We start from the raw sequence: 14,321 nt of genomic DNA, 5'->3' as shown, positions 1-14,321 counted from the left end.
TGACTTTTGTTTGTATTTTTCTTTAATCTAGTGGGAAATTGTTCACTCTGATGGATAGGCCAGGTCTCTCTAAGCTGATTTTTACAGTTTACCAACATTAATATAAACCACTGGTTGCCTGGAGGTTTGTATATCTATATATTGTATGTACCTAAAATATTGTGATATGGTTTTGAATAATTTAGCACTCTGGGTTTGAGTGCCATACTGGACTTCCTCTAAAAGACAGAGCCCAGACAGTTTGGACTGGCAGTCACACCTCCTCCTCCACAGTGTTGAACATGTGGATGACACCACCTTCATGGGTCAGATTACAAACTTTACAAACACTCTCACCCCTGTCCACATCAATGGAGCTAAGAAGCAGGAGAACAGTTTTATTGGGAGGAGGAGAGTTTTAGGTTTTAGGTTCCTGGGAATAAGCATGACAGAGAACCTGTCATTGTCACCTCACATGGTCTCCACCCATGTTCAGAAAGTTTAGAAACAGACATATTTCTTCAGGAAACTTTCAAAAGCCAAATTCTCAGGCCATGTTCGTGTCAGTTTTTACAGAGAAGCGACAGAGAGCATCCTGGCTAGAAACAGAAAGGCTCTGCAGTGGGCGGCCAGAACATCATTGGTCCCCATCCAGCGAGCATCAGTGATATCAGTGAGGTGTCTGCAGAGAGCCCAGAGGATACTAAAGGACAACACCGACCTCAGCCACAGCCTGTTCACCCCGCTGCTGTCTGGAAAGTGGTAAATATATCTGCTGCCGTCCCACCAGACTACAGTGCAGACATGAACCTTGAAATGTAGCCAGTTTGAAGTCAAAGCGAGACGATGCAGCTTTTGGATAAAGAAACTTTCATGAGCAAAGTTTAACTCAAAAGCAATAAAACACAATCACGTTTTTTCTGCTGCAGCTGTACTCGTTCTGCTATGACCAGTGGCTTAAAATTCAATTAAGCTTAAATTAAAATGGATATTCTGTGTGACTCACATCACTGAATCTAGCGCTACTTACATTTTAGCATTCTTCAGTTGTCACTTAGCGGCTCTTGAATGAGAATATGGGTTCGCTTTCAAGCAAGACGAGGTAACTTTGGAAAAAAGAAAAATTACCTCTCTAAAGTCACAAGAAATGAAACGAACATGCCCAACTGACGAGTTTTGCTGACAAGCTACGTACTTGCTCTGGTATGACCAGCTGTCTTCGGCTAACGTTTTGCACAACATTCCAAATAACTGTTAATAATTACTGTTGGACTAGCTTCACTGTTATGCAACTGTTTTCTTTTTTGTAATCTGATCTTTGTGTCATTACCCTTGAATTTGTCGTCCAGTACTGTCATCACAGTTTCACAGCTGCTGCAAGTAAAAACTTGGCCAACTGTTGTCGCAGTTTGTCTTCTCAGAGCGCCCGAGGCTTCACAGCTAGTTGCGATGTCGCTTAAAAACACCACTCTATCATCATGGCTCTTTGCGACTTACCGATCAATAGAAGTGCTATGACAACAAGCATAATGAGGCCGAAAATGTTCACACACGTGTTTTGTACTTAACGATGTTGTAGGCAAAGGAGGCACTGGAAATCTATCCCAAGCTGCAGGATTTTCCACCTTTGACTCAGGCTTTTACTTTCACTTTCACTATGCCAGACTGGGCTTTCACCACATTAAGGATCTGCATCTGTAGAACAGCCAATGGGAACGCCCTCTCTCTGAAATGACCTGTGATTGGCCAGAGTCTCCTGTCAGAGGGTAGATTTTCTAAAGCCAGAAAAAGAGCAGGGAGGCGGTGCAGAAGTCTAGTTTTCTCTCAGATCAATTCAATTGCGACATGCTGTGAAGTTCTCATGGAATTTTTGCCCAGTGACGCCAAAAAAATAATTGCCTACACCGGCTTTAATTCGGCAAAGATAAAACACACATCCAGCGGCAGGAGCCTTCAGATACAGACATGCGCTCACTTGAGATTGTATAGGTCTATGTATGAGTGAACATCTATTTGCCTGGATAATGAGGCGTACTGCCATGCTCACGTCTTCAGAAAATTGTCTGAACATCTCATTGATTTTCATGAATCCTTGTTTTGATAATCATCTCCTTTCCTATGATCCCATCAGAAGTCATGCAGTTTTCAGCTGACTACATGGCAGAAGTTACTTCTGTATGAACAAGGGAGTAATACCGGAGCTATTTATAACCCTATTAGACACAGAGGATAGTGCTCTAGGGAGGCTACCACATTATTGCCACAGCTCTCCCTCTCCAGTCTCTATACAGTGTTTAAACCACAGCTTTTACATAACAGTGTGTGTGTACCACAGCTAATGGGTTTAGTAAGGCGAGGGCGGGACAGAGGGGAGGGGAGAGGGGAGGATAAAGGGCAGGATATAAGGAGGAGGCTGGAAGAAGACCAGACGGAGCAGATGTTGGGGAATGGGAATGTGAGGACGGAGAGGGAGGGTGATGAGTGCAGGCCAGGCTGCCTGACAGCATCTGCTGTGACAGCCTCAGCGCACTCTCAGCTTCTCGCTCACCCTCTCAGCTGAAGGTGACGTCTCGCCAAGCGAATTTGGCAGATATCACTCATTTAAATGTTTGTCCAACAACAGATGGATCACACATGGCGATTATTATTCGCAGTCAGGAGTGGATGGTGGGATGAGGACAGGGAATGAAAGGGAGGAAACGATGGCGGAGACAGGAGATGGAGACATTCAGACGAGTGGTGTGGAGCGAGACCATCCTCATCAGACAGTCACGGTCACGGATTGTCCATTCAAACACTGAAAGAAAACCTGGTGGAGGTGGAGGTATTGTGATGTTATAATGCAGAAAGACTGACAAAGCTGGCAACTTTAGCCCAGGAGACTGTCTCCCACTGCAACCTTGTCTCCTAGAAAAGATTTGTACATACACACTGCTGAGTTATTTTGCCAGTAACATTTGGATTGGTGTTGTGTGTGGTATGTTCACAAGCACAACTGAAGGAAGCGCTATGTGTCTCCACCTCGAGCTAACCTTTGGGAGGAGGTGAGCACACAAAGTACAGCACTTTGAAACCAGAGACCGGACTTTGTATCCTGTGAGTCCCGAGTGGTTTGGGTTAGGCGACAAAAGCACTTCAGCGAAGGTGAGAGAACGATTGTAGTTTCAGGTGAAATGTCAGTACAGCAAACACGTTGTGTCTTTTGCTTGAAGTCACTGTTAACTTTATTAATTTTTAACCAAGACCACAGATTTCCCTAACCTAACGTGTGAGTACAGCTGTAAGATCAGGCTTTAGGACATTGTGGGAAACACATTGTGAGTGTACAATTATGTGCAGCAGCAACATCATGCAGGATAGACGATACAGTACACAGCACCTTATTTGTAAGCCCACAGTCAATGCTAGTTTGAAACCAGCCATTATGGGTCATTCTGGAGGACACAGACAAATGGCCTCTTTTGTCATTTATCTATGAAGACTTGAGGGTGTAGCAGGTGATTCATAGTTGAAGGCAGAAAACTGGGTTCAATATAAAGAGAGACACACACACATAAACACAGGGGAGGGACGGGAAGAGACGGTGCCAGACAGGACCCAGATGTCAGGCTAAAATGGCAACTACTGCATGCCCGGAAATCTTTCTCCTTCATACATACCTTTATTGCCTCCTTGTCGCACACACATTGTTCTTTCGTCTTGGACTCGCACCCTATCATAAATACACACCTCCCTCACCACCTTGATATCCACTTTTACTGGCCCTCTACTGTAGATCTATTTCAGATGTGCATAGTGGCCGTACAGTTTTATGGCCTTCGCAAGCTGCCTAACTGACAGCACTGCGTGTTGCCTATTTCTCCAGATGCGCGCATTTCTGTTTCATTACTAACCAGTGATAGATTGATGGCCGGTTAGCGCCCCTGTGCTTTTTTCTGAGTGCAAACACGATGTGTGTGTGACTATAAACGCTTCAAAGCCCCAAATCATTACCCTAAAGCAGACTTGCTGTTGCAAAGCGCTGCTTTTGTCCATCAAGTATACTTCTGCTGAAAATGAAGTATATTGTGATACGGCTGTCGTCGCCTTCCTTAGGTTAGCACTTTGTTTTTTTAAACAAAAGCATTTATATCATTCAGCCATTGCTTTTTGCTAACTATCTTAGCCAGTAATCCAGTACTTTGAGCTAACTATTAACCATTTAGCTATTTCACCATTTATGCAGTACTTCGCTAACTGTTAATCCATCGATTTAAAGACCTAGCTCAACCATTTATACATTACTTTTAGCTAACTAGAGCTAATTAGGTCTATTTGAACTGTGCATTCGTTAGCTTTTTTTCTAATCAGCTGAGCTTCCCTATAAGCTTTGCACGTAACACTTGTCATCTGCAGAAGAGAAATTAGAAATGCCTCCTCTGTTGGCCATCTGGAATTCAGAGTTTGTAATTATGTGTGGGGTCATTAAGCACCGAGGGCAGAATGTTAATACAGGTAAGGTTTGTGTACGCACAAACAAGCACAAATTGTCGGCTACGTACAAGTTTTTTTTTGTAGAGCTCTCTCCTCCTGGCGTCAGGTTATCCCTCTGGAGGAGTTGGGCTTCGCCGATCTGCTATGCTAATTAGCCTTCCTTGACATATGTATTCAGATCGTTCTGCCTCTCTCTCACTCCCACTCTCTTGTCACCCTTACGCCATCGCCATATACATCTCTTATTTAATTCGCAAAGCTGCGATGGTGCTACGTTTTTAAGCATGCTTGGAAGTCGGTGTGATTCAACCACGAGCTGCTCTGATGTCTAATCAATGCTTTCACCGCACTAGAATGTGCGAGGGAGACGAGTGAATTAAGGACACGTCTACCCAAGGATTATAAAATGGAAAAGTCAAGCATACAAAAAGAGAAATCTACTCAGGGATCTGTCATTAATGCCACATCCTCCCCTCTCTCGTCGGCCGTTCCCTGCTGAGGGTTTGCTCCCGGCTCCCTTGTGTGATGGCCGTGTCCTTGACACACTCTCCCCTTCCATAATGGAGTCATTGTCATTCCATCCACACTCAAGGTGGAAACTTTATCAAGTGGTCTCTCTCTCAACCCCACACCCCTCCACTTTGTGTCTCATTCAATTGCTCTCTCTTGCGTTTGCACTCCATTTCCCTCTCTCTCACTGCTCTATCTTTTTATGGTTGTGCAGGCTGGTGCGCACATACACCCAAAACTTTTCCTCTCCTCTTCCTTAATTTACCCCCCCCCCCCCACCACCACCCCCGCCTTTCTTACTCCTCTTACTCCTGGATCTTAGACCACCTGCTGCACGGCAAACACACACTCATACACACTCACACATTACATTACCCAACTGCGGGCGTATGTGTGAGCTTTTTTGTCCGCATGATCAAGCAATACCCAAGTTTTAGCCCAAAGCAAACAACCCTGTTTAAGATGCAAAGGATACAACAGCACAGGTATTAGAGGGAGGATATGAACTGGTGGAACTAATAAGCCTCAAGCTCTATTGCCCTCTCTCTCTCTACTTTTTTATTTTTTTATTTTTGCTCTCTCCCTTCCTCGTTCTGTCTCTCTCTTCCCTTGTAGCCAATTTATTAAAAGTCAGCTTATCTTTCAAGGTGTTTGATCGGGGGAATGAGAAGAGGGCTTTGCAAATAGACAGAGAAGGCTACGAAACAATTTAATTTCATGAAACTATCTCTTAAGAGTCACAGAACCTCATAATCAAACAGAAAGCTGTCATTAAACAGTCATTACGAATGTGTACAGTCCTCACTTCCCTTCATAAGATATGTATTAAAAAAACAAACAAACTGCGGAGTGTTTCAAATACAATCTGAACAAACAGATAAATCCTACTGCCACTCGAGCTGCCGTTCAGACTGACACTATCAAAGTGGACATGTTTGAAAGACTAATAGTGCAGAGATTAGTAAATATTGAGTGAATATAAGTGATCTTTTTTATTAAAACTGGCAGCGACTTTGCAGCTGGACTTGCTCAGTCGAGCCGGTGGGCTGGACTACAGTTACATGAAACTAGTGCCATGATGTCCGCTGCACATATAAAGTGACACCGGGTACAAAAACACAGTCTAATGTAGAAATAATGTTTGGAAAGTCCCTCAGATTAAATCATAAAAATTGCCTATGCCTTCCTAAATTAAAAACTGAACTTTTATAATGTGACAAAGCTGTGGTTGTGGTTTGGTTATGTTTAGGCACAAAAAGGTAAAAGATCATGGTTTGGGCTAAAATAAGTACTTTGTAAAGGTTCGGAAAACATTGTGGTTTGGGTTAAATGACAATTTTGTTAAAGCTAGAGGACCTTTGTTGGCATGGTTACAGTACAGGTACAGTCTTAACACCATGACAAAAATAGTTACTCAAGATTTTGTGGACATTAGGAGGCAAAGATCAAGTTACTGACATGTTAAATGTGTGATAATGACACCTTTCATGGATTTAAAAATGCTCATAACATAATATTTTTCTTCATGCTCTTCAGGAGATTTCCTAAACAGATGTGGTGAGTTTATCTAAAAATGTACCTTTTATTGCAGCTTCTATATAATCCATCTCCATCCTTGCCTTTGAAAATTGGAATACCCACCATTCTCAAATTTACTTGACAACTCTCTTTGAGGCATTTATTTATTCTTTTATTTTATTTTCTGTATTTTGCACATTGCCCCTGGTGATTATGCCCTCTGCGTCTTCCATCCAGCAACTGCACAGCTCGTTCCTGCTCCGCTTGTTTTCAGCGTCACGCTCCAGCATTGAGTCAAAGTTAATCGGCTTTATTGTGCGCTTTCATTGCGCTGCAGAGCTTGGCAGTGAGCAAAAAAGATAATGTGTGTTTATGAGCTCCAATCTTCTAAATTTGTGCGAGATGGCTTAATTGGGGCAATATCTTAGCAAAATCTTGTAGTGGCTTTGCACCCAAGGGAACACAGTGCATTGTGTGGGACTGGAAGATATTTAGGACAGAAAGGAGAGCTTCTACAGAAATGGCTGAGGTTATAGAGAAAAAAAAAAAAAAACACCTGCTTGGATTGAAATGTTAACAAATTTTTCATTCCAGTTCCCAAAGTGGCAGTTCACGCGGAGCTGAAGGAACTTTTAATTACATTCACGACTCGCAGCAGAATGACTAATGAGAATTTCAGGCTTTGTGGATCGTTGCCATTATTTTTTTAATCCACCCCTCATGTATTCCAACTAATTGTACCCAGCTACTCCATCAGCCGTGGAGCTCAGCTTGTATGTGAGTGAGTCCAGTATACTGATGTGAACATGTGGGTTGTTTAGACCCTTTAGGGTATGCTCTGGGTGAAAAGCTAATAGAGCATATGGTAAGTCCCCCTATTTAAAGGTTCCTTCCAAGTGTGCTGATGGCTGCTGTGCACATTTTCAGGAGTCATGTGGTCACAAACATTTCTAAAAGGAGGATTCAAAGTGTTGAGCAAATAAAGTCAGGACTGTTTTCAGGGGTAACCCACCCATCCCAGATTCATTTCAAGCTTGAAATGAATGTTAACATTAATCATAGATGTTATATAATATGTAAGAAAAGGATTTTTTAGTGCTTCCCAGAATATTTACAGTAATTCAATTTGAATTTAAATGGTGCTCACCAGCTGGAGGTCAAGCTTTCAATTTTGTATTACAAAACTGAGTTTGACAAACGTCTCAAGGATTCAGCGTTTCTCTCGCCAAACCGTCACAACAGATTTAGTCAGCGCTGGCGCCATGCACCACCGTCACCATGGCAACGCCTTTTCTTCCTATCTCTCGCTGCCGTGTAACCACCTTGCACCTGTCTGGAGCACGTCTTGGGAAGGTCTTATCTGGTTTTGACTTTGTCACTCTTCACTAGGCAGCAGGGGGGGAACTGAACTCACAACGACTGAAAAGCTGCAAACAGCAAACAAGCTTTTCAAGACAGACATGTTTTTCTTCTGCTGACAATTTGTGGAGTCGCAGAGGAAAATGCAATGGGAGTTGGGTTGTGGTACAAATACAAGATTTAAGCATGTCAGGTTTTACACCTGGGTTCTTGGCTTGAAAGAAGCACTTTAAGACTGGCACATCATACCTGACATGTCAAATATATTTTATCACTGAGTTCTTATGAAAAAAGAAAATGTACTGGTGCAGTAGGATGCCCCTCAAGCTACTGACTGTGGGGTATTCCTATTGCACCAGTGTGCATGGCGCTAAAGGGCGATACTTAAATGCATTTAAAGAGTTTGGAGGGTGCTGTCTTTTTCCTAGCCATATGAAAACCAAAAACACAACAACAAAGGTGTACAAAATTGGTTGAACAATGTCTTTGCCAACTCTACCAATAGCTGCCATTGCTGGCTTGTCTGGCTAAATAATTGCTCCCTACAGTTGAGACTTAGCGTGCACATCATTAGCTAACCTGTTAGCTAGCTTTGTTAGCTAGTTTAGCCAGTTGTGGACAAGTTATGTTTAAAAAAAGCCCTGTTTTCAGCTAGCACATCCACTGTGAAGTATTTCTCTGTGTCAAATTCAGGCTACATTAGCTCTGTCCTGCTCTTCATTGGATTTTCAAGACTTTTGGTTGAAAGGTCGTCAGCTGGAGACATTAAAAAATGGAGACAGCATTTTTAGCCAACTCATGGAGTCAATGTTAGCTTAGTTAGCTAGCTAGCTACAGCTGATCTGTCAGCAACAGTTGACAGATGTCCCTTTCATCCGTCATAATAAAGCTCGTCAGCTAGAGAAGAGATTTTTTTCTACCTTTGCCAGAAAGCAAGGATCATTTGTTTCAAAAATTACAAAAAAAAAAAAAAAAAATTGAGTGGAAAATCTGGCACTGCTATTGCAAACTGCATATGTGCTGTGTGAGAATGAAACAGGCTTGGCAACAGTAACTAAGGGGCATGCGGCTTAGCCACCATTTCCACCATGTCTGGGTACGTCTGTAACTATCCATGTTAGGTTATCATGAACCATCTTACTTTCATCTCAGATACCCACATTTCCTTAATTTCCTCATAATCAGTCTTCACACACTCGTTCTTTGTCCCTGTTTTGATTTGTCAAGGCACCTCATATCCAGCTTGGGAATTGGCCTTCATTCTGTTTGTTCTTTCACCACAGCTTGGACCTGTGAGGAAAAGTGCTTTTCTCTGCTCTTCGAGTCCAGAGGGCCTCATCAAACTTCAGGTACACTTAGAGGAGAGGTGGAGGTACAGACTGTTTCATAAATCGCTGTGTTCCTACAGAATGCTATCCTTTCCAATAAAACCACCGTCCCTGTTCTTTTAACCTTCCTAATAATAATGTTCATCAGAATATATAATATGTCTGTATAAGCAGATTTAATGAATTTGACACCTTAGAAGAAGAACAATCACATCACTGGACCCTGATTCACTGACAACACTAGGATCTCTAATTCTTGGAGAGTAATGCTAAAATTACTGTTTCCACATTGCTCCCCTGACTAGATTTAACACCTAATTGTTTGTGTGTGTGTGTGTGTGTATGTGTGTCGATAAATATTTTTGGAAGCGTACTGTAATCTGGGTTACTGAGCTACCTTTATATTTTTGGAAAGAAGGAAGAAAGGAGTAGCCCATTTCACTCCTCGAAAACTTGCCGGAAAAGAAAAAGACCAGTTTCTGTTCTCTCCAGATCTCTGTGGTAACATTCATTTCATTTTGAGTCTCACTGCAGGTAATCATGGCAAGAGAAAACACAAAACCTCAGCCTGATTTAAAATGTAATTAGAATCATGTAAGCACAAAACAATGAAAAAGCAAGTAGCTACTCACACATTGAAGAGGTTGAGGCCAATGCGGTAGAGGCGTTTTCGCATGACGTCAGTGGACAGCGTGGGCGATTTACAGCTCGCGGGGTTCTCACAGTGGTAGCGTGGTAGGCTGAGGATCATGGCCTGCAGTGCTTCCTTGGACGAGGCTTCAGATGTGGAGCGTGCCTCTGTCGACGTGCTGCTGCTGCTCATCTGCTCTGAGCTGTTGTCTGCTGTCTCGGAGCCACACCTCTTGACTTCCAGCGGCTCGACCACGGGCGAGCTCCCCAGCAGTACGGCCTCCTGTGGTGGAGGAGCCTGGGGGGGTTCTGTAGGCGGCGGTGCCACCACCACAACCTCCTCTGGGCTTTGAGGGGCAGCCATCTTATCCAGAGGGGTTAGGGGCGGTTGCTCCTCTTCCCCCAGCTCTTCCTCACTTGGAGGGGGAGCAGGGAATTCAACATCTTGCTCGTCTTCATCTATTTCTGATTCTGGGGGCGGAGGGGGTTCTTGTGGGGGTGGTGGGGGTTCTTGTGGGGGAGGCGGGGGATTGATGGGTTCAGCTGGGACCTCTGCAGGAGGAGGAGGGGGATCTTGTGAGGGGACAGAAGGAATAGAGGCCCCAGTGGAGTTTGTTGTTGTGGAAGTGGTTGGGACGGTGGTGTATGCTCCTTCTTGCTGGGCACAGCTGCCGAGGGTGACAGAAGTGGATGACTCCAAGACTGAGGATGAAACCCGGAAGTTCTGGCTGTCGATCTGCACCGTCACATCTCGGAACGCCATCATCAGCTTGCTTGCGCTTCTCGAGAGGTCACTTGGGTCCACTGGGCCTTGAGGAATTGTTGAGTCTCCCACACCACCTCCTTCTCCTCTACCTCCTACCCCTGTTGCTGCTGCCGCCGCCGCCGCTGCCGCTGCACTGAAGGAGTCGGCGCTGAACTGATAGGTGCCGCCTTCTTGCAGCGAGCACATGGTCTTCAGGCTCCAGTTGCTGAGTGCATCGTCGATGGACTTTGCAAGTGACTGGACCTGTTCAGTGAATGAGTCTTCCAGGTCGGTCAGGCTGCCACCAACTGTGGCAGGCAGAGATGGTGAGCGCACCAATGGGATGCCTGCCAAGTTGCAGCCTTCTGCCAGGGCCCGTTCAGCAGAAAAACCTTCCGTGTTTTGCACACGGACCTTGCGCAGGGAGATGCGTCGAGGAAGACGGCTCTCAAGTAGCGAATTGCGGATCTTCTCGAAGTTCTTGCTGAGCTGGTACTGGCGGAAGGCAGTCTGGATCTTGCAGGCAGCACGGCGGGAGATGAGGTGGCCACCGTATTTGAGCTCTAACATTTCGATCTAAAAAATAGAAGACAGAAAGATGCAAAGGGAAAAATGAATTGCTGGAATTTCACTTGGCTTTTTGAGGTTATAAGAAAGAGATAACAACCTCTCAGGACAATCTGCAACTAGTGGTAAAAAAAAAACAAAAAAACAATAACTCAATTATATATGAAGGTATGGCTGGATATTGATGAGGATATTGCAAAAGTTACACAGGATACACACAAAGATTAGAGTAAGATAAAACATTGCTATGGTCAGAGGGTTTTTCACCTGTGACTCCCTTATTCCCGTTTCACAGATGCTTATATTTGCGTAAAGGGAGCATGCATGCTGTGTCACAACCATTGTTTGAACATTTTTAATCCTGCCTTGCCTGTCGATGTGTTGACTGGAAGATGAATATGGTATATTAGTTAAATAGCAGTGAGGAAAACCAGGTGGTATGTGGGTGGGAAATGAATGAGCTGGACACGACAAGAGGAATGGGATAATTGTGGAGGGAAAAGAAGAATAAATGAAAATCCCAGGAGATGCAAAGGGTTTTAAAGCCCCATATTTGGAAGGAGTAGGCAAAATTCAAATATTAAAGTACTCCAAATTCAAATAATAGCATCCTCCGATGGTTCAGTAATTCTATTTTGCAAGCTTGCTTTGCAATGTGTGTACTGAAACTACATACAGTTTGGTCAAAGCCACAGTTTGAGAGAGAGAACACAGTAAAGGCTGACTCATGGCATTTGGACAAACTGTTCATTTCCTCAGCAAATAGAACTCATAATCTCTGCGAATTCCATAGAGAGGTCCTCCACACAACTTTAAATTGTCTGAAACTGAACAAGCCATTAATCTTGCCTGTGAAAAATTGCTCAAATACTGTGGGAAATAGATAGAGATGTAATATAGCCATCCTCATCTGGCAGCAGCTCAAACACTAGATGAGACCTCTTTGAGTTTCCCAGAACAATCACGGTGTGGGTATCTTTGGAAGTGCCCAGAAAGAGCTCTTATCTTAAGTCACTCTGAAATCCTATTCATTCAGACTAAATGAATATAATTCTGTTTCTGTTCTAACTTTATCAAGGGCATGAGTGTGGAGGAGGATTCGGCTTTGAAAGAATCGCAGCGTCACATTCTGTCATTTCACAAATATGAATAAATGTACACGTTCTAAATATACTGCATAGAAAGTGCATGTTAAAATAGCATGCCGTTTAATTCTGGGGAATAGAAATCCTTGCTGTTCCCACCCTCAGTGTTTTCTTTAGAAGTGGGCCTCTTGTATCAGAGTGATGTGTACACGAGGATTAATTTGGCCCAAGTAAAACATCCCTCCTGTAAAGTCAAATGCAATTGAACGAATGGTTACTGTGGCCACGAAGGATCAGAATGTGACTTTCGGCCGCTAATCTCCTTTTGCTTTAGTCCTGGACAAAGTCACCCAACCACCTCGTAAGGCCTTCTGATATGCTGTAATGCCCCGAGGGTTTGCAATTTGTGATAAGTGGTTAGTTCAACAAGATGCAGCCTCTGCCGTTGTCGCTGGAGGAATGGAATCACATACAAAGCTCTTTAGAAAAGTGGAATGACACTGAAAATCCATCTTATCTACTCCATTTACATTTCACTGCAGAGCCTCTGCGAGCAAAGTGAGACGTACCGAGAATATTAAGGTGGTTTCTGAATAGGATGCTGGTTTGGAGCTCTACTGTATCTGCTGATGGGCGACTTCTCAGTCGCTGTCAACTCTTGCAGACTGGTCGAACTCAGCCTGAATATTCATCACTTTTTAATCTGGATCATTCTGTGACTGCGCTGTGTGCACTCTTAGAATGACAAGGTTACCTTATCGCCATGACTGCGCTCCAAAATAGCCCTTGTGTAGGTTTTTTTGAAGTCAGACGCAGCTGTAATATGATTGACCTCATTACTCAGAAAGGTGTCCCTCATCAAAACAAATCCTGTTCCACTGCAGAGGTGCCCTTGAGTGTGAGAAAGGGCCGTCAGTGTGGCTGCGTTTGATTAAATGTGGCAGCCGAGCTTGTTTGTTTTGCCTTCTGCGTAAGCCGGGTCGGGGATGATGAATAAAGCATTTGGGTCACGTTGTTTTCTTTATCAGAGTGTGTATCTGATACACTTTGCCATTCAAATGGAATTACAGCCACCAGGACGAGTTGGGACATGACGATGGGGGAAGGAGTCATGGAGAGGAGGGAGAGAGTAAGAAAAGCAGACAGGATTTGACGCCTGTTTAGCAAGGATGGCGAGATTATCAGCGTTTTCAGAGGGCACGATGAACACAGCACAGCACTCGTGTCTTTATTAGCAGCTTTATTTTGAGCAACCACAAGGGAGTGCCTTTCTGTGCAGAAAAAACACAGCAGGGCCAGACAGCCAGTCTAATTGTATGCCTGGCTTTAGCTAATCTGTCCATGACAAGCATTATCTTGTAGACCTCCTGAAGTTCTTGGGTTCTAAGTCATCCCGTTCAGCGAGAGAGAACATGCATTTAATGCGTTCCACAAAGAGGAGAGAGATCAAACATTCTTTCTCAGAGTTTCAACTCTGTGGTATTTGTTACTAGTTATGTGGAGATGGTGTGCACTAGCGGCTTGTGAGAGCCCAATGAAACTGTCCATAGCTGTCATGTTTTAAGCTTCTACCTTTTAAATATTAAAGCCCTAAAGGAAAGAGTTGCCACAAAGTTCTTGTACAACAAAATGTTTTTTGTTTTTTTGGGCCAACTGGTGAATATTCTCTCTGTTTGCTCTGTTTTTGGTCTCTACCACCTCCTTAGCAAAATATGTGACCCTTTAGCTACTAAATGCTCCGCTGTGTTCACCAGCTAGTCACTAACTGTGTCTGTGTGCTGTTTGGTGCTGAGCACGTAGCGTAGAGTGGGTTTTAAAAGCTTTTTCACTGAAAACAGCTGCCTGCTGTGGCCGAAAGCGACACTATGAGAGCAGCGAGAGTGAACCAAAACAATACAGTTGGGAGGCAGACAAAAAAAAAACGTTTTCAAAATAATGTACGGTCAACTGTTTTAAGATTTAAGCCACAAACCTGCTTTTGTTTATATTGGTTATAGTGCATCTGATGTTAGTACAATTGCAACCAAGTTCACCAACAGTTCAGGATGTTTAAATCCAAGGCGATCATGGTGTGAAGTCATTTCACTTCAATTCAGTCAGCCAACCCACATGGCATAAATGAATATT

The 14,321-nt window shown here is 43.7% G+C and overlaps 1 protein-coding gene across 1 annotated transcript in view; it reads right to left on the bottom strand.

Moving 5' to 3' along the window:
• The window catches only part of iqsec3a (IQ motif and Sec7 domain ArfGEF 3a), a 104,468-nt gene that overhangs the window by 29,313 nt on the left and 60,834 nt on the right, over positions 1–14,321 (bottom strand). The window contains exon 5 of the mRNA XM_041964448.1: positions 9,800–11,118. Coding sequence (XP_041820382.1) covers positions 9,800–11,118 — 1,319 coding nt within the window. The remainder of the gene's footprint in view (positions 1–9,799; positions 11,119–14,321) is intronic.

The sequence above is a fragment of the Chelmon rostratus genome, chromosome 22 (assembly GCF_017976325.1).
Source record: "Chelmon rostratus isolate fCheRos1 chromosome 22, fCheRos1.pri, whole genome shotgun sequence".
NCBI classification, from domain to species: domain Eukaryota; kingdom Metazoa; phylum Chordata; class Actinopteri; order Chaetodontiformes; family Chaetodontidae; genus Chelmon; species Chelmon rostratus.
This window is presented reverse-complemented; position numbering and strand designations above follow the sequence as displayed.